The 26850-nt window shown below is 51.9% G+C and overlaps 8 protein-coding genes across 8 annotated transcripts; 4 read left to right on the top strand and 4 right to left on the bottom strand.

Annotated features, from left to right (window-relative positions):
* Nucleotides 1–387: 387 nt before the first annotated feature.
* On the top strand, nt 388–2162 carry ALT_3601 (uncharacterized protein; the record flags this gene model as incomplete). Its single annotated transcript, XM_033556481.2, has 2 exons — nt 388–668; nt 728–2162. 2 exons carry the CDS (start codon nt 388–390, stop codon nt 2160–2162), a joined length of 1716 nt encoding a protein of 571 aa, XP_033412372.2.
* Nucleotides 2163–2442: 280 nt separating this feature from the next.
* Nucleotides 2443–4695, bottom strand: ALT_3600 (RNA exonuclease; the record flags this gene model as incomplete). Its single annotated transcript, XM_033556482.2, has 1 exon — nt 2443–4695. The coding sequence occupies one exon, from the start codon at nt 4693–4695 to the stop codon at nt 2443–2445; it is 2253 nt and encodes a 750-aa protein (XP_033412373.2).
* Nucleotides 4696–5505: 810 nt separating this feature from the next.
* Nucleotides 5506–6387, top strand: ALT_3599 (PICOT family protein; the record flags this gene model as incomplete). Its single annotated transcript, XM_033556483.2, has 2 exons — nt 5506–6246; nt 6313–6387. 2 exons carry the CDS (start codon nt 5506–5508, stop codon nt 6385–6387), a joined length of 816 nt encoding a protein of 271 aa, XP_033412374.2.
* Nucleotides 6388–6740: 353 nt separating this feature from the next.
* Nucleotides 6741–8186, bottom strand: ALT_3598 (putative Gamma-butyrobetaine hydroxylase subfamily; the record flags this gene model as incomplete). Its single annotated transcript, XM_033556484.2, has 1 exon — nt 6741–8186. The coding sequence occupies one exon, from the start codon at nt 8184–8186 to the stop codon at nt 6741–6743; it is 1446 nt and encodes a 481-aa protein (XP_033412375.2).
* Nucleotides 8187–9004: 818 nt separating this feature from the next.
* ALT_3597 (thiamine transporter TPC1) lies at nt 9005–10182 on the top strand (the record flags this gene model as incomplete). The annotated part of the gene is made up of 4 exons (XM_033556485.2): nt 9005–9037; nt 9118–9170; nt 9244–9397; nt 9469–10182. The coding sequence occupies 4 exons, from the start codon at nt 9005–9007 to the stop codon at nt 10180–10182; spliced, it is 954 nt and encodes a 317-aa protein (XP_033412376.2).
* Nucleotides 10183–10494: 312 nt separating this feature from the next.
* On the bottom strand, nt 10495–12328 carry ALT_3596 (tubulin alpha chain; the record flags this gene model as incomplete). The annotated part of the gene is made up of 7 exons (XM_033556486.2): nt 10495–10961; nt 11037–11540; nt 11597–11668; nt 11720–11807; nt 11875–12028; nt 12118–12176; nt 12317–12328. 7 exons carry the CDS (start codon nt 12326–12328, stop codon nt 10495–10497), a joined length of 1356 nt encoding a protein of 451 aa, XP_033412377.2.
* A 2537-nt stretch (nt 12329–14865) lies between these two features.
* ALT_3595 (Mechanosensitive ion channel family) lies at nt 14866–17767 on the top strand (the record flags this gene model as incomplete). The annotated part of the gene is made up of 2 exons (XM_033556487.2): nt 14866–15492; nt 15548–17767. The coding sequence occupies 2 exons, from the start codon at nt 14866–14868 to the stop codon at nt 17765–17767; spliced, it is 2847 nt and encodes a 948-aa protein (XP_033412378.2).
* Nucleotides 17768–18672: 905 nt separating this feature from the next.
* On the bottom strand, nt 18673–25108 carry ALT_3594 (protein kinase RIM15; the record flags this gene model as incomplete). The annotated part of the gene is made up of 3 exons (XM_033556488.2): nt 18673–24297; nt 24368–25044; nt 25102–25108. The coding sequence occupies 3 exons, from the start codon at nt 25106–25108 to the stop codon at nt 18673–18675; spliced, it is 6309 nt and encodes a 2102-aa protein (XP_033412379.2).
* Between the last annotated feature and the right edge of the window lie 1742 nt (nt 25109–26850).

Genomic DNA, 26850 nt, shown 5'->3' with positions numbered 1-26850 from the left:
TTTCAATGATAGAAACCAGTGCAACTGAGGATAAACGGAAGCCCTCAGTCCCACGTACTGTAATAATGTTCAGAATGAGACCCAGTGGTAAGGTATTGGAGCGAATACGTCTCCGTAATATGACCGCTAGTTCAATACCTCAGCAATTGACCGTTATGACTAAAAACGCTATGATGAAAGGTGACAAAAATGTGAAACGCCCCAAACGCGTTCGAGCCTTATCGATAACCGAAAGAGGAATAGCTGGACCCGTCATCGTGTCAGTGGAACGCCTTACTCAGCATTCGAGATCATCATTGTGGGCATCCTACTACAAGGCCGCAAATGGGCTGGCCCTTTCTTTTGTCCTTAACAGTCGCCAGTTCTTGTGCTAAATGTGATCCCAGGATGGATCTGTCGAAACTCGCTCGACCCGCTATTCTCTGCCAGTGTTCACGCTGTTCGAGCTCCCTCGCTGCACTCGAAAATGAGTGGGCAAGGCTGTCCAACTCTTACGCTGTTGCTACAGGATGGCTGAGCGTCGAACTTCACCGGATCTCGATCTCAACGGAGAAGAAGCAGGTGCCGCAGAACTCTGAAATGAGCCTTTTGCGGGGGCGTATCCTGCAGGAAATTGCTTGCAAGCTGTGTCAGCAGAAACTGGGGGTTCTGTGTGCTTTAGACGATGGGTGAGTGCGAAGTGAAGAAGCAGGGTCATGTGCAAGTGCGCCTTCTAACTGGACTACAGTCCTAATATCTTCTGGAAGCTATCCAAGGTATCATTTAGGGAAATCGTCACCATGCGCACCGTTGAACCCCTTTTCAAAGACGGAGCCATCGAACGTATCCTCTGTCCGACTCCGAAAGAGTCCACCAGCCGGGCTTTAGTATCTACCGGTCCTCACGAGGTCGACGGGAATACCATGTCGATGGAACAGCAGATTCAGCATCAAGGTGTCAGCATTGATCACATCTCCAACTCCGTTAACAACCTGCATGATACCATGTCGGAATTGAAACATTCCTTCACATCGCTTCGGATAGAGTTGAATGGTCCTGGGCGACTTCCCTCTGACAGTTCCAGTACTCACGGAAGCGATTTCGATATGATCAGAACGGTGTTGAAGGAACTCAAATCAAAAGCTGAAGAAATCGAGACATTGAAGTTGGAGATCCAGGCTCTCCAGTTGAGAAACCGATACATGGAGGAGCAAACAACAAGGCACCCTGCTGCAACTTTCGGCATGGAAACGAGTGGTATGCCAGAAGTTCGGAGTCCTGGGCTCCTTCATGTTGGTAGGAAACGGCCCTGGCCTGACTCGTTCCCGAGTGGTCGCACCGAGCCCATTGCGGACTCGTTCGATGAGGAAGATGACACATTCGGCGACTTTTCACTCGCGGATATGCATGCTCAATCGGTCAAAATTCCCTTGAAAGACCCTGAGCCTGTCCGTGCCATAACCGATTCAACGCTCCGTCAGATACCGCCTGAGTCGCCTAGACTTCGCATTGAGGTCACTCGATCGCGTCAACATACGCCTCACTTCGACAATATGGTCGAAGACACTCAAGGCACAAATATGGGCACACAACAGTCCGCCGTGGTCAAGCGGCCTCGTATATCCCATCCGGCTGACCGGCCTTCCGGAGGAAACACCGAGAAGAGAAGGCCAGGACGACCGCGTAAATCATTCAGCCAGTCTGCCAAGCCGGACTTCTCTCAGTCACCAAAACCGACACCGTTAAGCGAACAAAATGGCAACGTTGGTACAAGTACTCAAAATGAGCAGATACCGTCAAACACAAGCCCTAGCGAAGCACTGGAGGCCAGGCAACGGGGTTCTACTCGTTCGCGAACCTTGCGCAGTCAATCGCGACCCCCTTCACGGCGTCAGTCTGGCAATGCAGTTTCCCAATCAATGAACGGGGATCGGAATGCGTTAGAAGGGAGTCGACCGATGACTACGGAGGATATATCACAACGCTCAAACAAAGAAACAGGCAGTCGACCACAGAATAATGAGACTGACTCCACGAAGGAGAATCTGCCGACATCAGCGCAGACCAAGTCTTCGGGCATTAACAATGATGACGAGAGACGAAAGCTGATAGCAGCGCGGGATTTGGTGGCGCGCTTAGCAATGCAACACGAGGAAGCAATGGAGACTGAGGAGGGCCGGTGACAATGTAGGGTGCAGTTTATATCATGCATTTCCAGACAACTATTTAAGACAAAGAGTTATGAAAAGGTTTTTACTATGCCTACCATCGTAGAGTCTCAGCAATGCAGAAATGTTCATGTCATGTATTTCATCCATCTTCATCAACCTCAACCAAATGTCTGGGTATCCTGACTTCGATCATTCAATAAACCAACGATAGCCGACATCTACACAACATCAGGCCATATATGCAAGACACAGACAACTCCTGCTGAGAGACAGCCCCCGATGAGAGATTCCTCTATTTAACACACATAAACCCACAGCCCTCCCTGGCCCTTTCGCAGGCCTTCTTCAACGCCTGTTCCTCCGCATCCGTCCATTTAACAGTCAACTCATCCCATGGTTTGCGCGAATTGAACTCCTCCCGGAAAGTTTTGTGCATAGCCTGTAGGCGGCTGACTTCTCGCGGGTCCCCGGTGCCCGAATATACCATGAACAGGGTACAAGGTGGAAGGGATTCGTAGATGCGTTGGATGTTGGCAACTGTGCGGGCTACTGTATCTGCCAGGGATTTCTGAGCAGCAGCAGTAGGCTCGACCATGCCCGAACCCGTCGGGGTGGTTTCTTCGGGAGGAGGGACCAATGTCGTCGACTCGTTGGCATTGTTCGGGTCGGGAAGACGATTGCACCACCCGCGCAGAACCTCGAGTTCTCGCATTCGGGCCCAGGTGAAATCCACTCCGCCGCCCGGAATAGATGGGTTGCTGGGATCGCCTTTTACGACGGCGGAGACGCCCTGGACAACTTCGTCGTCATTCTGGCAGCCAATCGCGACGGTCGCCTGCGACCCAAATCCGCGCTCGGGGTTGCCCCAGTCCACGACAGCTCCTGTACGGCCTTCGCCAGAAGTGGTTGCTTTCCCCTGGCGCGGGGAACGGCCAAGGCGCCGGAAGATGCTTTCGTTCGAGGCGTCGCTTGTGCCCCATCGCTCGCCCTTTTCGCATTTTTGCTTCACTAGCTCCAGCACGGCACGTGCGTCCTCCACCGAGTCGTGGCCGGTTTGGCCTTTTTGGATTTCTTTCCCGAGGTATTTCTGAGTGAGCCATTTCAGGCTGCATTTGAGTGGTGGTCCGCGAGGGTGCGGATAGATGATCGCGGTGTCAACAATAAAGGGGTGGGTAAGCTTGAGAGCGTTCAGATCGGAATTGAGCGAGTGGCCCACCAGCACCGTGCGCGGAGTGAGAATAGTGAGTAGCTTTTGCTGAATGTCGGCGAGAGTGGTAGTGACAGAATCCAATTTTTCTTTCGTGATTCCTGAAAAGCGGGTCAGGTAGTCGATGATGGGCAACTGTGGCTTCACAAGCTCATCCAACACCACTTCGCCATCCCACCGTACCAAGCTGATACGTGTAAGTTCTGATTTACCACCTTCTGTGATGCACATCTCACAATCCAGAGCCAGTACATCGCGACCGGCAGTTACACTGCCTTGCTGAATCTCATGCTCAGGAACTTGCCCCGCTTCCCAGCTCGGAACATGTGTATCGACCCAACCATCCTCGGTCGACTGGCCAGCTCTTTTGCGATTTTCCGCCAACGCCAACTTCTCCTTTTCAGTTGACAAGAGGGCCGGATGAAGGACATAATCATTTTCGCGCAGATCGTCAACACTGCTAATGAATGCGGTGATAGGCGTACGCTTAGGGACGTAGCTTTTGTCTACCTTAGGCGGTTTAGGGCCCTTGCCCCCACTTTCTTTGTTCTTCGGTAAGGAAGAAAGTAAGATGGCTTGAAGAGGAGAATGAACCTTGTTGTACTTTGAGTCTCCAGGGGCCCTTACGGGCCAGATATGTGGAAACATGTCCGCTAGTGGTTGTAATGGTTCCGGGAGATTGACTCGTGTTAAAGGACGGGGGTTGAATCGGTGCGATCGATCTTCCAGCGGAAGGCCTTGTTTCCAGCGGAGGAAGTTGGCCTTGTCCTCATCCCCTTCGGCCGTCTTGTTAGCATCGGAGTCTTTCTGCTCTGCATCTGGAGCTTGAGTCGATCGAGCATCCTCATCTTCAGGTTGCGGTTTCAATGGAAGGGTCCCGTCAAACATCCCCATTTCCAGACCGGGAACCATCAACACGACAATTTTTCTAATATGACCCGAATGCTTGATGGAGATCCACTGAGGTGCGATGCCATCCGCGAAACAGTAAAGTAATAGATTTTGGAGATCCGCGATGCGGATGGAGGATTGCAGTCGACCTTCCACATAGGTAAGCACAGGATATTTCGTCTTTTCGCCGTCAACTCTCTTCTTTTTCGTGGGTCTTTGCACCGATACCCCGTCTTTCGTCTGATCATGGGCTTCTTCTGTAGGTGTCGCATCAGAACCTGCAGTAGCTGTCCCGCTGTCGTCTGCCGCTTGTGATTTTGCGCCGTGAAGAAGTGATAGAGTTTGGGCTACTCCAAAGCCATTCGTATTATCGGAAGGATGCCCGACTGGATCCTCATCATCTGAGCATTCGGCTTCTCTGCGCTTGCGCTTGTTTGTTCCAGCCATATCTGGACCAGCGGTGGCCAACAAGGCAGATATTTAGTGGCTAGGTAAGATGCAAACACTTTTGATATAGGACATCCGTGTTCTTTGAGAATAACTGTCTTAGATTACAAAACTGAACTCGGCATAAGCAGTTTTTCGAAACCTCCTCGCTGGTTGTTTGTCCAGAATGCTCAGCAGAAGGGATTGGATGGACTTTTTGAGAACACGTGATGATAAGTATCCCAGACAGCAGATTTGAGTATTGGATCACGTGATGATAGTGTCCACGAGCTGCTTATTGACCAAACGTCGCTGCATCGTAAGAGGCCGTCAAGTCAAGCTAACGTTGTACTTCTCATTTTTGATTGATTTGTAATGCTCCCTGGGATCGATTACTCCCAGATGCGAAGGCAATGATCGAAGAAAATATCGTTGCTGACTCATTGCGATGGCGTCAGGGCGGATTATAAGTTGATCCGCAGCTAACAATGTTTCTCCGCGGGATCGAACCAAACAGAAGCGTAAGAATCGGTACGGTACCTTACGTACCTCCAAGTCTGGGCCGATCTGATAAGCCAAAAATTCGCCTTCCGGTCTCGTGCATCTCAACTCTTTCCCTCCGTACGTCCATCGCCCGTATACTTGAAAGGATATTGGGTCTTCTTTCTTTCTCATCCTACTCCTCGGTCCCCTTTCCTTTCAGAAAAAGGCTCATAGATTGTCTTCCGCCTCCTAGCAGTTACTCTATCAGCTCACCGTTAATCAAAAGGTCTACTCCACCACGCAGTCTAACCCCACGACCGTGCCCCGCGATATCCTCCCTCAAGCACCATGTCGACGCTCAACGAAATCACCTCGGACGCCGACTTCTCGGCACACACCTCCTCTCTCCCTCCCTCGGCCCTACTAGTCCTCTACTTCCATGCGCCATGGGCAGCTCCCTGCGCCCAGATGCGCGCCGTTCTCTCCGCCCTCGCCTCCCAGCATCCCGTCACCACCCCGCCCACCGTCTCCTTCGTGAGCATCAATGCTGAAGAACTCCCCGACATTTCCGAAGAATACAACGTCACAGCTGTGCCGTATGTGGTCCTCATCCGCAACGGCCAGATCCTCGAATCCATTAGCGGCAGCAACGCCGTCAAGGTGCGCGATGCGGTCGAGCGGCACGCGGGCGCTGGATCGGGCGCGAGCGCAGACGGCGCGAACAAGACGGCTATCCCTCCTCCTTTGACTGCTACGCCTCGCGAGAATGCACCTGCGGCTGCTACGCAAGCGCCCGCTCCCTCGACCCAGGCATTGACGCCCGAGCAGTCCAAGGAGGCGCTGTTTGCACGGTTGGCGGAGCTGGTGAAGGCCGCGCCGGTTATGCTCTTCATGAAGGGTACGCCCAGTGCGCCACAGTGCGGGTTCAGTCGTCAGTTGGTTGCCATCCTGCGGGAGAAGAGCGTCAAGTACGGGTTCTTCAATATTCTGGCCGATGAGGATGTCAGGCAGGGGCTGAAGGAGTTTGCGGACTGGCCTACATTTCCTCAGTTGTGGGTTGAGGGGGAGCTGGTTGGTGGATTAGATATCGTATGTTCTTCTATCGTCGCTTCTTGAATTGGAAAGTCATTGCTAACTGATGTGCTTTTGTTACAGGTCAAGGAAGAGATCAACAACGACCCCGATTTCCTGAGCCAGTTCTCCGTTAACAAGGCTCCTGCTACCGCTTGAAGATACGACGGATGCGCTTGGTACATGATACAAACTTCCTTGAAAACCATTTATACTCCCATGTGTTCCCTCTTCGTTAGACTTGAGATTTAGCATTGATGAATATAATTTTCTTTCGTGTTCAAATACGATTACACATGTACAGTCCTGTGCTTTGCCTCGACCATGCTTGCGGCGCGGAATTTAGCACGCGCAGGTATCGAAAGGATGAATACTGTCTGATAACCCGCTACAGTACACAGAGCACTTATATTTCTATAGCAGTGAATCCACAAGCTCAAGGTGGATGCTCCTTGTTGAAAACCACATCGCTAAGCTAAATTTGCGTCCGCAATACCAAGAAAAATTCTGGTTTATTCTGTTCCGTGATTCTCGGCGGTAGCTCTACTCTCTCTGGCCGCCCTGGTCGCTTTTTTGGGCCCCACAGCCCTGGTCCAGTGCCAAGTAGGGTACTGGGCGTTACGACACTTTCTGAAGGTGGAGAGGACGGCGTCCTCGTCGACGTAGGCGCCGGCCAGCCACCGCTTACCCTGTTCGGTGTTGAACTGGTTACGGGCGTGGAGGATTCGGCGATTCTCGAAGATGACACATTCGCCCGGGTTCAACTTAAGCTGGAAGACGTTGTAAGGGCGTTCGATTTCACTCGCAAAAGTCGCGAGAGCTCGCCTGTACTCAGGCCAGTGCTTGTGGATGTGCTCGTCCGAGATAACGGGCGCTTGGAAAGGGGGCGAGTAGTTGACGTGAACGATTCGTTTTTTCGGGTCGCCGTCTTCCGTCTCCAATACAGGCCAGCTGTTGTTGTAGATGTGTTCCTTGTGGTTGTATTCGTAGTTCAGGTGCAGTCTGGTCAGATCTTCGAATCGCTCTGGGTGTTTCCAACGCACTAGATCCGCAACCCGGAAGCTGTCCACGAACAGGGACTCGCCCCCGTCGCATGAGTTCTCGAGGCAATGCAGCAGCTGGAAGCCCGGGGGCTCGTTCATGTACATGAGGTCCATGTGGAATCCGAGGGAGACGTTGGTGTAGGCGACGTTCTTCGCCTCGGGGACGCTGCGGACATCCCATGTGGGTCCGTAGAAGGTGTTCCGCAGGGGCCCCATTTTGGTTGCAATCTTCTCAACCATCTCCCGCGAGTCGGGGATATCCTTAACGAAGATGATGCCCATCAGCGCTAGTTGGCGCATAGACTTGACGAATGCTGTTTCGTCATTCATGTAATCCTCGTACGAGACCCAGTACTGACTCTCTTCCATGGCCTTCTTGTCCCAGAGAAATCGACGCCTCATCGTGCCCGTATCCGATCTGGGAGGGTTGGCCCTATGGTCTTTAAACATTGCCACATCATACTTGGACACATGGTCCGGGCCCCATCCCTCGATATCAGTTGACCACTTTATCTGCAGCTCCTTGCCGTCCCATTGAACGTCCCGAGGAACAATTAACGGAGGAATGTCCGTAGTGCGGAACTTGCGCTGTTTCGAATGCTCGTCTACGCAGAGGTTGCATTTACAGGCATCGCGTAGGAGCATGTACCTGAAGCCCCGGGGCTCTCCGTCAATCATGACATCCATTTTGGCTTTCACTAGCCTGATTCCTTCCGGGGCGGGCTTTTTCAAATATTCTTGAGCATAGTCAGTATAACCATATTTTGAGATCACTCTGTTCAGGTCAAGGTAGTCTGTCTTTAGCCCCTGACCCTGTCCCGTAGATGGGGTTGAATAGCTCCGTCGGGCGAGGAATGGGCGTAGAGGGATGCTCCGCCATGGTAGCCGGACGAGAGGTCTTAGGACCCGGCTCATTGTGTGTCAGCGGTGCTTCGACGGACCGCAATCTTGAACAATGTCTGGAGGAACGGGAGGGATGTTGATGTTTACAAAGTAGTGTCATGCAATCCATCAAACGCGGAGTCGCGTGTGTCCAGTTTCCACGCCGAGGTTACAGACCCGTATCTGGATTAGTGGAGTGCCGCCTTAGCAGACCAAGAGAAGTTCCTCTCAGACAGATGGCGATGCCGCTGCTCGCTTTGTACGTCAACTCTGGATGTCCTGAAGGAGCAGGCAGGATGATATTGATGCAATACTAATGCGAGAATCTCCTACCGAGGTCGAGATTGGTTGCATAATGTTGTCCAAGGTCAATACCTCAATCTGCCCACCAATGTCCGTCAGCTGTGTCAGTGACTACTGCATACGCCACGATAGAAAGCCCTGCCATTGGTGGTATAATTATACCCAGCACGAGGCATTGAGCAAGAATGCCTATCTTGACAGTCAAAGCATTCCAGAATTCCAGACAGTATCGCTGAGAAAACGTAGCACAGTAGCATAGCAGCAGAACGGAGATGACCCGTACGTAGCGTTCCCTTTACGTATTGTTTACCCAACAAGAACCATCCTGCTCCATCCCCCAGATCCTGATTTATCCACAGCGTATCGGCGGAGTGCAAGCCTAATTCCATCCTAAAAACCTTTCTATCCATTGCTGCAAAATCACAAAGTGGCCGTTAGAATCATTCATCCCATCTGATGAAAGCGTCCTGGTCATCAAGTCAGCGCTGACGATCTCCGAAAGACAGCCCAAGCCAAAGCCAAAGCCCTTTGCTTCATATATCACATGCATGTCGGCCGGGGGCGAACACCTCAAGGATGAGGTACGTCTGGCCTTAAAGTCCCGCCGTCTCCCAATATCGACCCTTACGCCTTCAATTCAAGTACTGACACGAGAAAAAAGGGCACGCGACGTCAAGTCGTTCTCTCAGGTGGAATCGCCGGGCTGGTCTCGCGGTGAGTCCAGCCTACCTCTACTGCTCTGAATCGTAATCGCAGCAGCTAATCCACCATTCTTTTGCTAAAACAGATTCTGCGTCGCCCCTCTCGACGTCGTCAAGATCCGCCTCCAACTACAGATCCACTCCCTCTCCGATCCGGTCTCCCACCGCGATGTAGTCGGTCCAATATACAAGGGGACCCTCTCCACCATGAGGGCGATCATCAAGCAAGAGGGGATAACAGTGCGCTTTCCTTATTCCCCGCCCGACCATAAAGAAAAATAAAAAAAAAAGCTAATGGATCCTGGCAACAGGGCCTCTGGAAAGGCAACATCCCCGCCGAACTCATGTACGTCTGCTACGGCGCCCTGCAATTCACAGCCTACCGCACTACAACTCAAGTCCTCGCACAACTCGATCCGCACCGTCTTCCGCCCGCCCTGGAATCCTTCGTGTCGGGCGCTGTAGCCGGCGGCCTAGCTACGGCGTCGACTTATCCACTCGATCTGCTGCGAACGCGCTTCGCGGCCCAGGGCACCGAGCGCATATATACCTCGCTGCTGGCGTCGGTGCAGGACATTGCGCGGAACGAAGGGCCGGCGGGATTTTTCCGGGGCTGCAGTGCCGCAGTCGGGCAGATCGTCCCGTACATGGGGTTGTTTTTCGCGACGTATGAGTCGTTGAGGCCGGTGCTGTCCGGGCTGGAAAACATGCCATTCGGGTCCGGTGATGCCGCTGCAGGAGTCATTGCCAGTGTCCTGGCAAAAACTGGGGTGTTTCCACTTGACCTCGTGCGAAAGCGACTCCAGGTCCAGGGCCCAACGCGCACACTGTATGTGCATCGCAATATCCCCGAATACCGCGGCGTATTTAGCACCATCGCTATGATAGTGCGTACCCAGGGAGTCCGGGGCCTCTACCGGGGACTGACGGTGAGTCTGATCAAGGCCGCACCAGCAAGTGCCATCACCATGTGGACATACGAGCGGTCTTTGAAACTCCTCCGCGACTTCCGCGTCGCTGAATGACTTGATGAAACGACCCATCTGTAATATTATCTACTTGTACGATAGTCCTTGTTTAAGCCTGTACCGTCCTCAAGAACATAGACAAAAAGTGGCATACTGGATTATTTCTAATACTTCGCGATATCTGCCTGTTTCTTGTTTTTTTACAGGAAAAGAGTTCAAAGACTGAAGATCAACGCCAGGAAAAGCATTAACAAGAGGGGTTGTCGCAAGCCGAAGGATGGAGTACAGTCAGAGCCTGGCAGGAAAAACAGAGACACAGGAAGCGGATTCATCGGACGATGGGGAGCGGACAAAGCAAGAGAGGGTGATTTAGTACTCGACCCCTTCTTCCTCTGGCTCCATACCATCATTGGCAACCTCCTCATAGTCCTTCTCCAATGCGGCCAGATCCTCGCGAGCCTCGGAGAACTCGCCCTCCTCCATACCTTCACCCACATACCAGTGCACAAAGGCACGCTTCGAGTACATGAGGTCGAACTTGTGATCGAGACGACCCCACGCCTCGGCAATAGAAGTGGTATTGGACAGCATGCTTACGGAGCGGTCGACGGGGGCCAGCTCGCTGCCAGGAACACGCACTGGCTTCTGATAGTTGATACCCAGCTTGAAGCCGGTGGGGCACCATTCGACCAGGTTGAAGGATGCTTTTGCCTTGAGGGCGGCAACAGCCTGAGTGCAGTCGCGGGGAACGACATCACCACGGTACAGGAGGGCAACGGCCATGTACTTGCCGTTACGAGGATCGCAGACGACCATCTGGTTGTTGGGCTCAAAGCCTGCAGCATAGGTCAGTTATTACCAATTGTCCCAATATTTCCAGTGGATAGAAGAAAGCGACATGGTACACATACACTGGAAGGTAAGATCCTGCACCTTGAAGCTCTCATGGGAACTGCGGTTGCTCGAAACTACGGGCGCATAAGAAATCAAGGGATAGTGGATACGAGGGAATGGCACCAGATTTGTCTGGAACTCAGTCAGGTCGACATTGAGTGCGCCGTCGAATCGGAGACTCGAGGTGATGGAGCTGACTACCTGGGCGATCAGACGGTTCAGGTGCTCATAACCAGGGCGGGGAATGTCCAAGTTGCGACGGCAGATATCGTAGACAGCTTCGTTGTCAACCAAAAAGGTGCAGTCCGAGTTCTCAATAGTGCTGTGGGTGGACAAGACGGCATTGTAGGGCTCAACGACGGCAGTAGACACGCGGGGAGATGGGTAGATGGAGAACTCCAGCTTGGATTTCTTGCCATATTCAGCCGAAAGACGCTCCAGGAGTAGTGCACCAAAGCCAGAACCGGTACCACCGCCGAAGGAGTGGAAGATCAAGAACCCCTGCAACGAGCTACAGTTGTCTGTTCAAAATTAGTGAGAAATTCAGTCCTGATCAGCGGCGTGCGATGGAGCCTACCGGCAACGCGACGAACTCGATCAACGACGCTATCCACGAGTTCCTTGCCGACGGTATAATGACCGCGAGCATCTGCCATGCATCAGCCCTTACTCTTCCTTCCAAATGCAACCTTCGGCTCACAGTTGTTGGCGGCATCTTCCTTTCCACTGATCAAGAGTTCGGGGTGGAAGAGCTGGCGGTAAGTGCCAGTGCGGATCTCGTCAATAGGCTACTATAGTCAGCGTAGATGTTCATCTTCCATCCGATCCTGTACTCAGATCTGAGTTGTGGCGCACCGATGGATCAAGATCAACGAAGATGGAGCGCGGTACGTATTTGCCGCTGTTCGTCTCGGTGAAGAAGGTTTCAAAAGAGCCTCCGTTGTTGTGCGATTCAGGCACCTCGGGATCGAGACGACCGTCAGCCTTGAGACCATGCTCTAGGAGGTACCTGCATGACAAGCAAGTCTATTAGCCCCCAATTGCACCCAAAGACCATAAGCAATAGTGTCGGCAGAACAAAAAGCGGTGAGTCCTCACAGTTCCCAGGCACTGTTACCAAGCTGAGTACCAGCCTGGCCAATATGGATATGGCAAACCTAGAATACCGCGACAAGATACGTCAGAATCTTTATGTGATAAAGAAGCCCGTGGTCGATATTTTCGACGTTGACACGGATCAGGCCATCCCAAGTTATGGTTCAGGAGGGGCGAACGTGCGGGGGAGAAGGGGGCATACCTCGCCTCGCATGGTGATGATCCAACGCAGACTTCAAAGGAGAAGAAAAGACGACTCCTGATAGCCGGTTTTGAGACGACAGACTGGATTTGACGAAAAGAAGATAGCAGAGTATTGATGAAGAGGAAGAGAAGAACAAGAGAGAGAAGAAGACAGTCTGGAAGGCGGTCGGTAGATATAGTTCAGGAAGGTGCACTGGTGCGCTGATGGTTTGCGCCTACCCGTTGCGGGTGGATACCGTCAACAATCAACAACACCACGAGTAGCCAATCAGCGCTTGTATTTGCTGCTAACTGGTCTGCGTGGAGATCCTACTAGGCCCTGAGCTTGGTTTGTTTATTGGGTTACAAACGCCTCAGAAGAAGCACCCCATAGATGCATCAGGCAACCTCTGAACTTGTAGAGTTGGCCATGCCGTGTTTGAACATTTTACCTACCTTCTTACCACGTGCCACTTTCCGAATGGAATGTGGGGATCAGTAGGATATTTATTACACGTCCTGCAGTGAGGAGCTCCCGGGGCCTCAGTATAAGCACAGACCAAGACTTATTAGAGCATCCCTGGATTATAACAGGTCTGCAGAAAGAGTTCATTGCGTTTCTCACTTATGTGCTGTCCATGGCTAAACGGTCTTCTGGGTAGTCCTTGGTTCCGTTGGAATTCTCCTTGAACCCCCAGACTAAGGAGCGCATCACTGCCTTCTCAGGCTGCAGGATAGTCGCCGATTCAAAGCATCGTATGGACTACGGATATCGCATTAGCAAGGTGTATTGCGAGACATCTGTCCAACATGTGATAACTTTTCCGTACAATATCGACAACCAAACAATTCGAGTCAAATTACCTTAGCTGGTTACAGCATAGTATAAGGAGTACTGAACGACCAATTCACCAAGATCAAAAAGTACTCAGTAGACAATGGTCTGTAGAACTTGGGAAGGCGGGGGGAGCCACGTCAATGCAGATGATGTCAAAGACTCCCAGGAATTGGAGGTTGGGATTGCTCATTCGTTGCAATTCACTAGGTTTATCCTGAAGCAGAAGAAATATTTTATGATTCATAGTATCTGGGCAGTGGTTCCGGCAAGCAGCCTAAAATAAATGTCTAGAAGGGCTGTAGAGCTATATATTTAGAATATTGAAGACCCTCCATGCTGTAGGGTCTTAAGAGCTCATAGTAATAATAACTCTTGAAACTTGCATTAAAACAAACTTTTTGGTGGCTTTTCTTGGGGGTGGAGCATCGCTTGTCCTTGTCGGTTTTTATTTAAGTACGGACGAAGTACGCCGTAGCTGATGAGAATATCTCATACCATCCATTGTAGGTATATTTATTCAGTTATTATTGCTGAAGATAGGTTCTCATTAGGCACTCTGTAAACTAAAACATCTGAGCTTCATGCTAGAATCCTAAGAGATTCCCTATTGACGATGATTTGTTATGAAAACTGGGCCTGGCATCGTCATCTCCCACCTCTCCAAAGCAGTCTTTCCAATAGGCCCACCCAGTGTCTCGAATGGGAGGCCACGAGTGCCTGAGGTGGCGTCGATGGCGTTGCTTGGCAGTGGCCACGTCTTCTTTGCATGAATTACCAAAAGGCCCTTACATGACGTTGATACTTTGAAAAATTGCGCAGCTATCACTGCAATATATTAATTCATGAGAGAATATAGAGATAGGCCCCTCACTGGCAGTGTATGATGAGCAAAAATGACCTAGGACGAAGTAAATTGGTATATTCTGAGTTTACGATGATTGTACCCTAATTACGGCGCAGAGTCGACGAAGACCCATCGCCATGCTCTATGGGGCCATGAATCAATATCATTTATGGGTCCAGGGACCACTCACCCAAAATAACTCCCACCACGGTCTGATATAGACAGAGAACACACAGATCTTTTCATGCATCGAATCAGATCATTCTTGCGGAGGCAACCCCCAACCTTGAATCAACCCGAGAAAAGGCCTGGACTTGAAAATCTCTTACTCGAGCTGGTCTCCTCTGGGTCCTCCCGTCCGATCGCCGTTTCTCCTCAATTCCGTCGCCTGTCAAGTAGATTAAAAGCTCCTTCTCTCGCTCTCTTTCTTCTCTACACATGATGCTGGCTGGTCGGCGACTCAAATAACCTCAGAGGACCTTTCATATGATCCGCTCTTTCTCTTGTCGGTTGTCGTTCTTTGGCAGGCATATCGTCTCCATCTCATCTTAATCTTATCTCTTTCTGCACTTTCAGTTTCTTTTCAACTTTTCAAGAGGTACTCTCTATTCTAAATCTTACCTGCAGTACAACTTGCTTGAATTAATTCCCCGTCTCTCAAGGGACTGCCCCCTTTGGCTTCCCCGTTGCTCTTGGTTGGTCTCATCAATCTCCTTCCTGCTTTTTCTTAAAGACTCCGCTATCGCTTATTTATATGGCCCCTCATTGATCCCTGACCATCTAATCTTGCCTCCGCTCTATAATTCAATGTTCTGACTTTGTTTTCAGCTTAATCGATTGGGTTTAAAAAGTTCCCCTGAGTATCTATATCTAGCCTGGTGCTAGTATGTCCACCCCTGTCGAGGAGCACCCTGCTCCTAGATATATAGACGAAAAGAGAAAAGAGAGGTTGGATGATGTTGACGTCTCCGCGTCCGATGATGGCACCTATGTCCATGATGGCTCTGCCGTCAGTAACCACAATCACCTCAGGATTGACACCTCCTATGATGACACCCAGAGATTACCCTTGCGCTCACCTTCGGCCGCGCGGGAACGATCTCTGCGTTTAGAGGATGACCTGGCTCTGCTCGAGGCGGAGCGTGTCGCATCTCGTTCGACCCATGAGGAGACGGAAAAGGGAAGCAAGGCGGAGTCCATCTCGCGAATTCGGTCGCATCGCTCTCGCAATGTCGACGAATTTGATGAAGCCACAAATCCACTGCACGAAAAGGCTGCCGTCTACAACCCGCCTGAGAATCCAAATACGAAAATATCCAAGTTCATTAAGAAGGTCCATGAGTCGAGCTTCATCGTTCGCTATATCACCTATATCGTCCCGCTTGTTGTGATCCTTCTCATTCCCTTGCTTGTTGGGGCTTTAGCCTTTCCTGATGCCAATGTTGGAGGTGTCTCTCTGCTTTGGTTCTCCGTCTGGCTGGAGATTGTCTGGTTGACACTTTGGGCCGGTAGAGTACGTATCTATTCGATTCGATTCTTTTCCTCGAAAGTCCATTAACTCGTTCTAGATCGTGGCTAAATTCATCCCCATCCCTGTGGCTTTGCTTGCGAGTATCTTCACAAACAATGCGAAAAAATGGCGTGACTTGGCTAAGCAGTTGGAGCTTCATGCGACCCTCTTCTTCTGGTGGTTAGGCGTTGAGATTTCGTTTTTGCCCACCATGAAGAACCACCACGTTGATGGGAATTCCGCCACCCGCAGCTGGGAAAACTCTGTCAACAAGATCATCATCTCCATTTTCGTCTGGACCGTCTTGAACCTGATCGAAAAGATCATCATTCAGCTCATCGCCATCAGCTTCCACTTGCGTACCTATGCCGATCGGATTGAGATCAACAAGTTCCAGATTGGCAGTCTCACCAAGCTGTATGCCTTTTCGAAAGCAAAGATCGAGGCTGACGATGACGAATTTGAGGAGAAGAATGATCAGAGTGGCAGCGGTACCAGGACGCCGTTGCGCGTTCCCATGCAATATGCCGGAAAGGCACAGCGTATGGCCAAGGGCGCACTGAACAGAGTCACGGATGTAGCGGGGGCAGTCGCGGCTGATTTCACCGGCCGCAAGGCGACAAGCAGCAGCCATCCCTACCAGGTTGTTTTGACCCTGTTGCGTACGACTACCGGCTGTCAGGTTCTGGCGAGACGGCTCTACCGCACCTTTGTGCGAGATGGATTTGAAACTGTGTTTTCCGGCGATTTGAAAGAGGCATTCGACAACAACGAGGAAGCCGAGGCCGCATTCACCATGTTCGACAAGGATATGAATGGCGATATCTCCATGGAAGAGCTGGAGGCAGTCTGCGTGGAGATCGGACGGGAGCGTAAATCGATCACCGCATCTTTGAAAGATCTCGATTCCGTCGTATCGAGACTTGACAATGTGCTGGAGTTCTTCGTCATTGTCATCGCACTCATTGTCTTCTTGTCGCTGATTTCCACATCGGCCGCTGGTGTTCTTACCTCTGCAGGCTCCAGTGTCCTTGCATTGTCGTGGCTGTTCTCCGCCACTGCACAGGAGTTCCTCCAATCTGTCATTTTCGTTTTCGTCAAGCACCCTTTCGACGTGGGAGACCGTGTCACTATCTACGGTAACGCCGGAGATGCTGGTCTTGGTGACGACTACTTTGTCAAGCAGATCTCCCTCCTGTATACCGAGTTCAAGAAGATGCAAGGCCACGTCGTCCAGGCGCCCAACAGTTACCTCAATACTCTCTTCATTCTCAACCAACGCCGCTCGGGCGCACTCGCTGAAGCCGTCCCCATCGTGATCAAATATGGCACGACGCTCGAACAGATCGACGCGCTGCGCCAACGCCTGCTGGAGTTTGTCCGCAGTGAAAAGCGCGAGTTCCAGACCAACATCCTCACCGAAATGCGCCAGGTCACCGAAAACTTCTCGGTGACTCTCAACGTCGTCTTTTTCTACAAATCTAACTGGCAGAATGAAGGCCTGCGTCTGCAACGCCGCAACAAGTTTATCTGCATGCTCATGATCGCCCTGCAGGAGATTGGCATCGAGGGCCCACGCATGAACCTCCAGGGTGCGAGCGTCGACTTCCCCGTTCACGTTCGCTACAACGGCCAGAACCAGCAATTCGCTCCCCCGCCTGGCACCAGCGATGGCCGGCCTCCAGCTACACCTCTCAGCGAAAAGGAGTACCACGATCAGCCAGGCACCGGCACCGCCAATCGCCACCCCTCGATCCTCCGCAAAGGGATGAATACCGCTGCCGCGCGCGCTCGTGGCGAATCCATCTCCCGCAAACACGTCGACTTCTCACTCGGCATGCGCGACGTCTCCTCCATGGATGTCATGGGCGATGTCTTTGAAGGCCGCGGCCGCCACATTGACGAAGTTGTCCGCCTCGCGAACCGCGAGAACGACGAACGGCGCATCCAGGAAGTAGAGGAGGAAGAGGAAGAGCGCAGGAGCCGCGCGTCGTTGTCCAAGACCCGCACCTCCAACTCCGGCCTCAGCGTCCACGCGGCCACCGGTTCCGATGGCCGCCGCTCCACCGACTCCCACGGCGGCCACAGCATCTCCTCCATCAGCCGCAACCGCTTCTTCCGCCATCGCACACACCCCGTCCACGAGCAGGAGGACATGATGGAACAGGGGCGGTCAGACCTCGGCCCGGCGCTGTCTCAGATCCGCACTGTTTCACCCTCTGCTCGCTCGACGGGTGACGGGGGTACCACTATCAACCGGCAGCCGACGGGACATTGATCGCATAACAACTATATACCCCTCCCAATAGATCACCCGCACTACCTGCTCATCACGTACCACATCTCATCTAGCATCTCCCTGAATCTTCTTTTCTCGACCTGTGAATACAGTCTATCCTTTTTGTAATACGATTTCCTATTCAATCTGAACCACCGATAATACCCGCCCTCATGTGTCGATGCTGTCGAACGAGGTATGTCAGGAGTGGTCGTTCTCTTTGGATGTCAAAATGGACTTGATGTCGGTTTCATCCAAGGTGCTTGAACGATCATGTTGCTTTCTCTGTGATTTATTAGACTTCACATGTATCTACATATCCAGATTTACAATTCCTTATCAATTCCTTATCCAGACTGTGGCATAAGCCGAAATAAGGCATTCATCATCTCCTCAGGACCGCTGCCGTAACCACAGCTTACTGGAGCACATTGACCAAGTTTGAGTCTCGAGTCGACGGATAAATTCCCGCACCTCCAAAGGCTTTGATTCTGCTTTTGTTGAGCCCTAAGTACACAATTTCGGTTTAAAGAAAGAAGCAAGGAAAATCGTACATAAGAGATGCTGAGATCGTAAGTGATGCAAGTTGGCGGTAAGAGAGATGAATGAAAAAGCCCAAGGAACGAAACGAAAACAATGGTCACATGGTGAGATGACAAACCCCCCAACACCCGCTTAGCCTTGACAAATCAGATAAAAAAAGCAAAAGAGAGACGAAATCAAGTGAGGAGAGACAAAGTGAGGATAATTTGACAATGTAGATGCATATTGAAACAGGTCTTTGGTGATGCAAAGAAGATGCGCCATCGTAAAGCAGATTGGAATGCAATGCCTTGCCATGTAGAGAACCGTCAAGAAAACATAATTTCTATCTGTTCTACCCGGTCACTGGCATTGCCGTGGGTCTATCGCTCAGATGGTCGCGGGGTATGATCAAGATCTAATTTTGGGGAAGGGGTATGTCGAGGTCGAGGCGTGGCTTCGGAGTCGGCAGTCCGATCATAATCGTCGGCATCGGTGCCTAAATTGTCCTTTGACATTCTGGGCGATGGTGTGTTTAGGATCATCGCGGAAGCGCCGGGTTCGTCCTCCTTGGAAACGATGATCGGAGGAGTGACTTGGCCCTTCTTGAGAGTTTCCGTACTAGACTCTGCAGCCGAAGACTGGCTAGCAGTGCCTCTATAAATCTCGGTGATCCCCCTGTCGTGTTGTGAACAGGACGGTCTCTTCGGCCGCGTCGGTGCAGACGGAGTTGAGCTGAGATCTGTACTTTGTGGAAATGGCGAGTGTCTCGGGCTGATTTCCTCTTCGGGTCTCTCCTCTATCGTGTTGTCGGAGATCTGCAGTCTGTCGAACCTGTCCTCCACATCACAGGTGCTTGGAGACGACGAGGTCGGCTCCTCGCCGCTCTCAATTGCATTCTCAGACTCTCCATTTTTGCCCCTTTCCAATGCCTCGCGCTCCTTTCTCAGCAGTTCTTCGCTGCCGCTGACCACACTGCCCCGGCTGTTGGTCCTCATCATCTCTACCCCCAACTTAGAAACCGGTCGATGGGAACGAGACCTCGAGCTAGGCGTGCGCACATGGGCATTTCCAAGCTCCTCATCTTCGTCATCGCCAGACTCGGCGCATTCGTAGCGCTTCTTTTCCAATGACTGTCTCTTCGCGCGGATGGACTCGCTGGAACGTTGTTTGCGAGGTGTCGCCTTTCCAGATGGCTCCATGGCAGCGGGAGCTGAAGCGGCATGGAGTAAATGCGGGAAAGGAACTGCATTGGAGCTAGGACAGGACTCGGAATCCGTCGCACTTTTGGGAGTTGAATCGTCCGAGATGCCCAGGCCTTCTGGTTGGCTGGACATCCACTCGTCCTTGGGGCGACTCACAACCACAGGAGGCTCCTCGGCCTTGATGGAATCCATATCTCCGAAGTAGCTACTACCGATAGAATCCTCCCGGCTCGAGCCTCGGTACGAGCTTGAAGGTACGACTGCAAAGCCAGAGGATGTTGTCGAGCTAGGGCTTTGATCTGCATTGGCGGCGAGCGCAGCGTGACGAAGCGCGGATGGCTGGCCAGCGAAGGGCTGAGAGGGGCTATAATCCTTCGGTGGAGGTTTCCACTGACAGAACTTACACAAAGCCTCGGTGAGTTTGGTCAAAGTTGGGGGCTTCTGAATCAGCGCGTCAAAATGATGTGTTTCAGGTAAATCCTTCAGATATCCCGTCACCGCAATGATTGGCGTATGCCGATTGGCACTGCGTGTTTCGCGTACCATGCGGGCGAGATCTGCTCCATTCACCTGGGGTAGCTTGAACTCAGTCATGATGATATCGAACTGGACTTCACTCAAGGCGTAGCGCATCGCCTCTGCACCATTCACTGCGGTGATTGTGCGACAGCGTAGTTTCTCAAACAAGCGTTCCATTACCATCCTGGAAACGGGATGATCTTCGCATATAAGCACGTCCAAAGGCCGGAAGAATGGACCATCAAGGATGTTGATTTGGGACAGGCGTCTTGAGCTATGACGACGGCGCTGGACTTTAAGCAAAGCTTTCGTACGAGGGTCCTCATTGTCTGACGATGAAGGTGATATATCAAACAACTGACTGCGGCGCTTGTAATGACCTGCCACATACGATTCCTTTGCGAGAGAAGACGATAACTCTCCATCTTGGGATCCGATCGTTTGCGATCTCGCTCGGGTTGTTGGGATACTGCCCTGTCGTTGGCCCGAAGGCGTTTTATCCGGCGAATGTGTCCCTCCTCGACCGATTTTAATGGGAGATGATGCTGATGAGCCTAGTTTGATATTTGCCATGCGACCCTGATCAGTACTGCCGGTCGCAAAAGACCCGCTAGACTGATGAGAATTCGTCGACGATGATCCTGACGTCTTTCTGCGCTCATGGTTGTTGCCGGTGCTGAATTGCACAAGAAGCGGGGATGAAGGCTGGGAAGGACGGCTCGGAGAGGAGTTCGCTTGGCTCAAGCTGGAAGGCGATGATGGTCGGTTGTTGCCTTTATTATGAGACAAGGTTCGTTGTAGTGACATCGGCAACGGACTACCCTCCAGCGAAGGGCCGGACGGGGCTGCAGAACCCTGCGTTGGTGGAATTGCTTGAGCAATGGAAGAGCTGTATTGGCGTTGTTGGGCCTGCAAAGCCTCCTGGCGCAGCTTCTGGATGACATCCTTGTTGGCCTTTTCCAACATAGGAAGATTCTTGAAGGAAAAGCTGCCAAAGTCGTCGGCCAAGGCTGGCTCGCTCAGTCTCCTGCTACGCGAGTCACGGACATGCGGGGGAATGTGGAGAGGCATCAAGGGTCGCTTCATCGAATTGACCTGCGAGCGAACCTTGAACAGCGCGTCGTGAGGGCGGTCTGCTGCTGTGACAGGTTGCGAGGAAGGCCCTTCCTCTAATTCTTCGGCAAAGGGTTGTAGAGTGGCGCCACGGGCGTCGAAGTACTCGGTGTCCTCGGGATTCTCAAGATTCGGCACGAACTGTGCTTTATCCTCCAGAAGAGTCTCCCAGTTAATATCTGAAAACCAAGGGTGGCTGCGGATTTCCGCCCCTCCGTTCGGGAATTTGTCCTCAACGTTGGCTCCGATGCGTTCGCGAGGATCTAGAGTCATAAGTCTGTTCATGAGATCGATGGCTTCCTGGGATGCTAGCTCTTCAGCCTCGTCCGGCCAATTGATTCTCCGGTGTAGGATATTCTCGAACACTTCGTCTGGGGTGGAGGCGTTGAATGGGGGATAACCGAAGAGAAACTCGAACATGATGCAGCCCAAGGACCACCAATCGCTCATTTCGTCTTGGCCTAGTCCATTAATAGTCTCAGGTGCGAGATAGTCCGGAGTGCCGACGAATCGTCTGTTATGATCTTCGGGGTCAAAGAGCGCCATGAGAGGCGGCATCATCGACTGCTGGGGGGGCGTGCTGAATGGTACCGAATTGCTTAACGTCGGCTGAAGTGGATACAAGCGGGGAGACTCGCCGGCTTCACTCTGACTCTCTTCTTCGCCTACGTTACTGGACGATGGTACTGGGACAGGTAAGGAAGATGGCGGTAAAGAAGATGCAGTCTCGTTGCCCTCGGTAAGAGAGAAATTTCGGAATATAGCGCTCAAATTCTCGCTGCCACCACTGTCACTGCGGTAGCCGGATGCCCGACGCGATGGTTGGCGGCTGAGACCGCTCTGGTTAAGGCTGAAGTACGATGGCTGGTTCAGACTACCAGCGAGGTCGGGGGTCATGAGTGGTGTTGATCCTGGTGAACCAGGGGCCTGAAAATCGAATGACGCCGACCGAGAGGACGCAATAGATGTCGCGCGAGGGAAGGGTCCCTGCTTCAAAAGGTCGGGCGCTGGTTCGTTCAAACTCTTAAGAACGCGCTTCTGGCGTCCAACCAAGCCCATACGGGACAGGCCAAAATCGGTCAGTTTGAGGTGGCCCTTTTGATCGATCAGTAGATTGTCCGGCTTCAAGTCACGATGGACAATGCCCCTGCTATGCAGGTGTTCTACTCCGAGGACCACCTCGGCTATATACTTCTTAGCCCAGTCTTCTGGGAGCCCGCCCAGGACTTTGACAAGGGAAGCACAGTCGCCACCATTCAGATACTCCATGACCAGATAGAGATAGTCTTTGCTCGAGAACGTCCAATAGAGCTTGGCAACGAAATCGCTTTCCCCCTGCCACATCATGATGGCACGTTCAGCCTTGACATTAGTTACCTGATTTTTGGCAACCATGTCCGCCTTTTTGAGAACTTTGATCGCGAAGTATTCTCCGGTCGACTTCTTCTTGGATAGATAGACGCTGCCAAAGGCGCCTTTGCTAATTGGTTTTATGATCTCGAAATCTTTGATCGACGGGGGCGCTGGGCGGGGTTGAGGCTGACTGGCAGATGTCAGGTGAGGAGAAACCGGGGGCTTCGTCACGTCAGACGAAGTTGCTGATGACTGACGTCGATGATGGCGGTAGTGATAATGCGCTAGTTCACTCGCGTGAGTGGAAGGTGAAACTATGGGCGACGGCAGGCTTTCAGCGCCGCTGGAGAGCCGAGGTTTGGGCATGCGTAAGGGCGAGTGAGGGGTCGACATTCTGACGGGCGAGGGCTGGCGGCGAGGGGAGCTGGACAACCCTGGGAGCACCAAGCTTCTGCGTTTTCTCTCCAAGCTCCGGTCGGATGCCGGAGATTCAGTCCGTACGGCTCCGGTAAAAGCAGAAGAAAGCACACTGCTATCGCTCATTTCTCCCGCATCGAGATCCACCATCGAGAGACCCCGACGAGAAGGTTGAGATGTGCCTAATAATCCCGCGGTACTTCTGTGCGACCGGGGAGTAGGACATTCCATCGGGCTGTTTGATCCTGTAGAGACGGCAACCGACGAGGACCGACCTTCGGTGTGCGGAAACTGGAAGCGTTCGGATGCATTGCGCATTGACATGGTCAATGCAGATGTCGACGGAGTTGGCTGCCGGGTCACGGGCTGCGGTGACAGGGGAGGAGCGACGGCAGTGCTACTGTCATTAGCCGTCGCAGAGGGAGCAGTAGCGTTTTCAGGCGGGAGTTCATCTTCCGATGGGCAAGTGGAATCGCTCAACTGGCCAGCAGCGATACGTTCAGCCTTACTAAGGGCAGCGGCAATACAGTCTTCCACCATGACCGTATACTCGATGCGAATCCGCTCTGCGTATTCGACGATCTTGCGATGGCGGATGACCGCGTCAACTTTTGCTTTGCAGACTTGCTCCGTGTCAGCGCTTAGAGCAGCGAGACCTTGCTCCTGTTCCAAAGTGTTGGAACTGGGAGATTGCCACTGCAAGACTTGGGAGATTCGAGATTCGGATTGCGGTGAGAGAGTCCGGAAATCGTCCATGCTGTCCCCGCGAGGCTCCTTGATCACAGGCATGTTAATTTCGAGAGCTGTGTCGCACAGATCGAGAATCAGCTCAACAATCCGAGTCAACGGTCGCCGAACTGCAAATGACCGACCGCGTGAATGGCCGCCATCCGAAGCCGAATGTTCGCGGGAGCGCGGGGGAGTGCATGGAGCCGAGCTAGAGTTTGAAACGTTTCCAGACGAGGGTGCCGAAACAACGGGTGATGGCCCAATTGTTAGTCCTTTATACTCCGGCTGCGGTGTCGGGGAAGGCGCTTCGCCCGCCAGCGGCCTGCTTTGTCGAGCCTCCAATGCATCTAAAACTCTCACGATCGCGTGGCGGTGCTCGTTAAGATTTTCCTGGGCGATCTGGACGTCCATCTCTGCCCGATGTTCCTGAAGGCAGAGATCGGAGTGTTTCTCAAACCACCAAGGTGTGATCTGCCGCTCACAAATGCGACAGAGTACCGGATTAGGTGCAGGGTACTTCGAGGGATCAGGTTCATTCGCGGCAGCCTCAGCGAGAGTTGTCAAGTAGTTCGCCAGTACTTCAGCACCGACGCCCAACGACTCCACCAACAGAGGAGGAAGATCAATAGTCACTTCTCGGGGTTGATGGAAAGGCCGTAGCATCCACATAGTCTGAAATCAGAGCTTCGTTAGTCTGTCATTCCGCGGTTAACGCGTTATGTCGGGATGAGTGGAAACCTACATGACCGGTCCCATCTGGCGTCCGCTCAAATACCATAATGCCTTGCCCTTCCATGCTTAAGACGTCATGGTAGTTCTCATTTTCCTTCGACGGTTGAGAGCCCTCACTGCTTTCTTCTGTCACCGTATCGACTGGTCGGGGCTCAGGCGAGTATTTCAGTATTGACTCCGGGCCCATCCTCACACTGAAGCGAATAAAGCGACTGCGAGAGTCGTCTTCCTTCATGGATTCAATAGCATCGTGGAAGGCAGTCTTATTGTCGACCAGGAAATCCGAAATCATTCGCCCTTCTAACGATTCAGGAGATGTTCCCACCACTTGTCGCCATGATGGACTGACCCATTTGATGCGGCCGTCCAGATCCAAATCCACGATGACGTTCAAGGTCTGCTCCGCCGCCTCCTTCAACTCCTCGCGTTCTTCCCGCATATCCTCGCTAAGGGAACGAGTCATGGGTGGGAATTTCGGGTCGATCCCCCGAGCCTCCTGCCTCAAGGCAGTAACGGCCGGGGGAGCAAGGAACTGGGCACTGGGTGTGCCATTTCCCGCCATGCTGAGAGGTCCACCCGACCGAATTGGGGACCGACAGCGGCGTAAACGTGTTGTGGGTGCAGCGCGCGAGGAAGGATCAAGCGAGCCAAATGAACCGAAATTGTACAGTAAGCCGAGCAGAGCGTCTGCCGGGCAGAGCCGGTGCCCTCGTGCGGTGTTATGAATGCATCCGCAGGACTAACGGGCCATGGCTGGGTCGCGGGGGTACGCAGGCGAGAAGGGAGAGGGACCTCACAGAGGACGACAGGCGTTGTGAGACAACCGTGTCTCCCAAAGCAAGTAGCAGAGGAGACGGATTGCCCCAAAGGCGAAGGATGTAGAGAAATTTTTGGTCAGACAAAATTCAAGGTCGAAGGAGGAGTGAAATTGGACGGAGAATAGCGGCTATGCGGGGAATGGCGCGACGGAGAGGTGTAAACGCGAAACTAGGGTGATCGACAGAGTCAACCCTCAGGAGAGGTGATTGACTCAATCAGAAGTTGGATGTCGTGTGGGAAACTTGAAGCAATAAAATGACAACAGTCGGAAAGAATTGACGATGGTCAGGAAATAGATAAGGTAGTTTGGAAGAGGAGGAAAAGAAGTGAGGTTAGTTGAGGATGGACGTGGAAGGGAACAAGCCGAAGAGAAAGACGAAACAAGACGAAACACTCTGACTGAAGGCGGGAAAACGTAACAGCAGTGCTGCACTTAGATATCTTACAATCTCCCTCTCTCTGTTGTTTTACTTTATCGAGGGAAAATGGCCTCAAGGTTCTAGTCCACTTTTCATTATTTTTGTACTAGAAAAGTAGAAATACCGACAAGGTTAAGCCCATAGGACGAGAAACTTAGTCTCAACATGATTCTACCCAGGCAATACAATTGGTTTGACGTTTTCGAAGTTGATTGATCAGCAAATAGGCGGTCCACTTGTGATAGACTAGCCGATGGCACGATGCTATCGTCTTGACTTTGGAGTCTAGCTATCTCATGATTTCATTCTCATGGTTAGTTAGTTTACTATTATTGTATGGTTATAGACTTGTAAACCAGTCTCGGTAAGTTAGAAGTAGTTTGTTCTATCCAAGAGAGCCTATGTACAGTTTTCATATTTTATCTACTGAATAAATGTTTAACTCTCCCTGTCATTATGAGAATGCCTCAGTCATCCAGAATCCTTCCCACCTGGACAACTCTTCTCACATGGTTGCTTCTCTTACTATGTGACTGTCTTCCCCCCTCAAGGGATATCATTCCGACCACACGACCTACCCCCAACAGCCACTGGCCGCCACCTCTTGTCATTCTTCAAATGGCCGCTATGCGTTGGTCCGTCTGTATCTCTCCATTGTGGGTGGTAGACTAGATGACAATGCGTTCATTCATTAAACATCCATGCCGTGCTAATCCCAAACCTCCCAAACCTGGTCCCTCTTCTGTGGAATCTAGATCTGCATGTCCTCACTTTGCTAGGATTTGTTCTTACTTCATACTTTCTTCTCCCTACACAAAAATAGCTACTAGGCACGTTGACATCCTTTTCTGGCAGTCTGTCCGTCTATTCTTTCTTCCTAGGTGGGGATACTAACTTGAACTACCTCACCTATGGTATCTACTGAACTCTCTTAACTCATCTTGCATAAGTAGACACAAATGCTAGCTGCTGATTTGATCGGGGCACACCTGCAACGTCAACTCTCGTCATGGGCCGTTTCGTCCCATGGATCTCATTTTTCCCCCAGAGCACTTGACCTAGCTCAATCCAGGGGCATCGTCTCTTAGGAAAATAACTTTTCGACTGGAATGAGACAGTTGACTCTTGACACTTCCCAAGAGATTAGACTAGAGGATCGACCAAATAGACCAGTGAGGCGAAGGACGAATCATGCACTTGTGCTTATGCAAGGGTATTACTTTTTGGATGTTTGCCATTATAAAGGATGAAGTAG

The sequence above is a fragment of the Aspergillus lentulus genome (genome assembly GCF_001445615.1).
Source record: "Aspergillus lentulus DNA, contig: Alt08, strain: IFM 54703, whole genome shotgun sequence".
Taxonomy (NCBI): domain Eukaryota; kingdom Fungi; phylum Ascomycota; class Eurotiomycetes; order Eurotiales; family Aspergillaceae; genus Aspergillus; species Aspergillus lentulus.
This window is presented reverse-complemented; position numbering and strand designations above follow the sequence as displayed.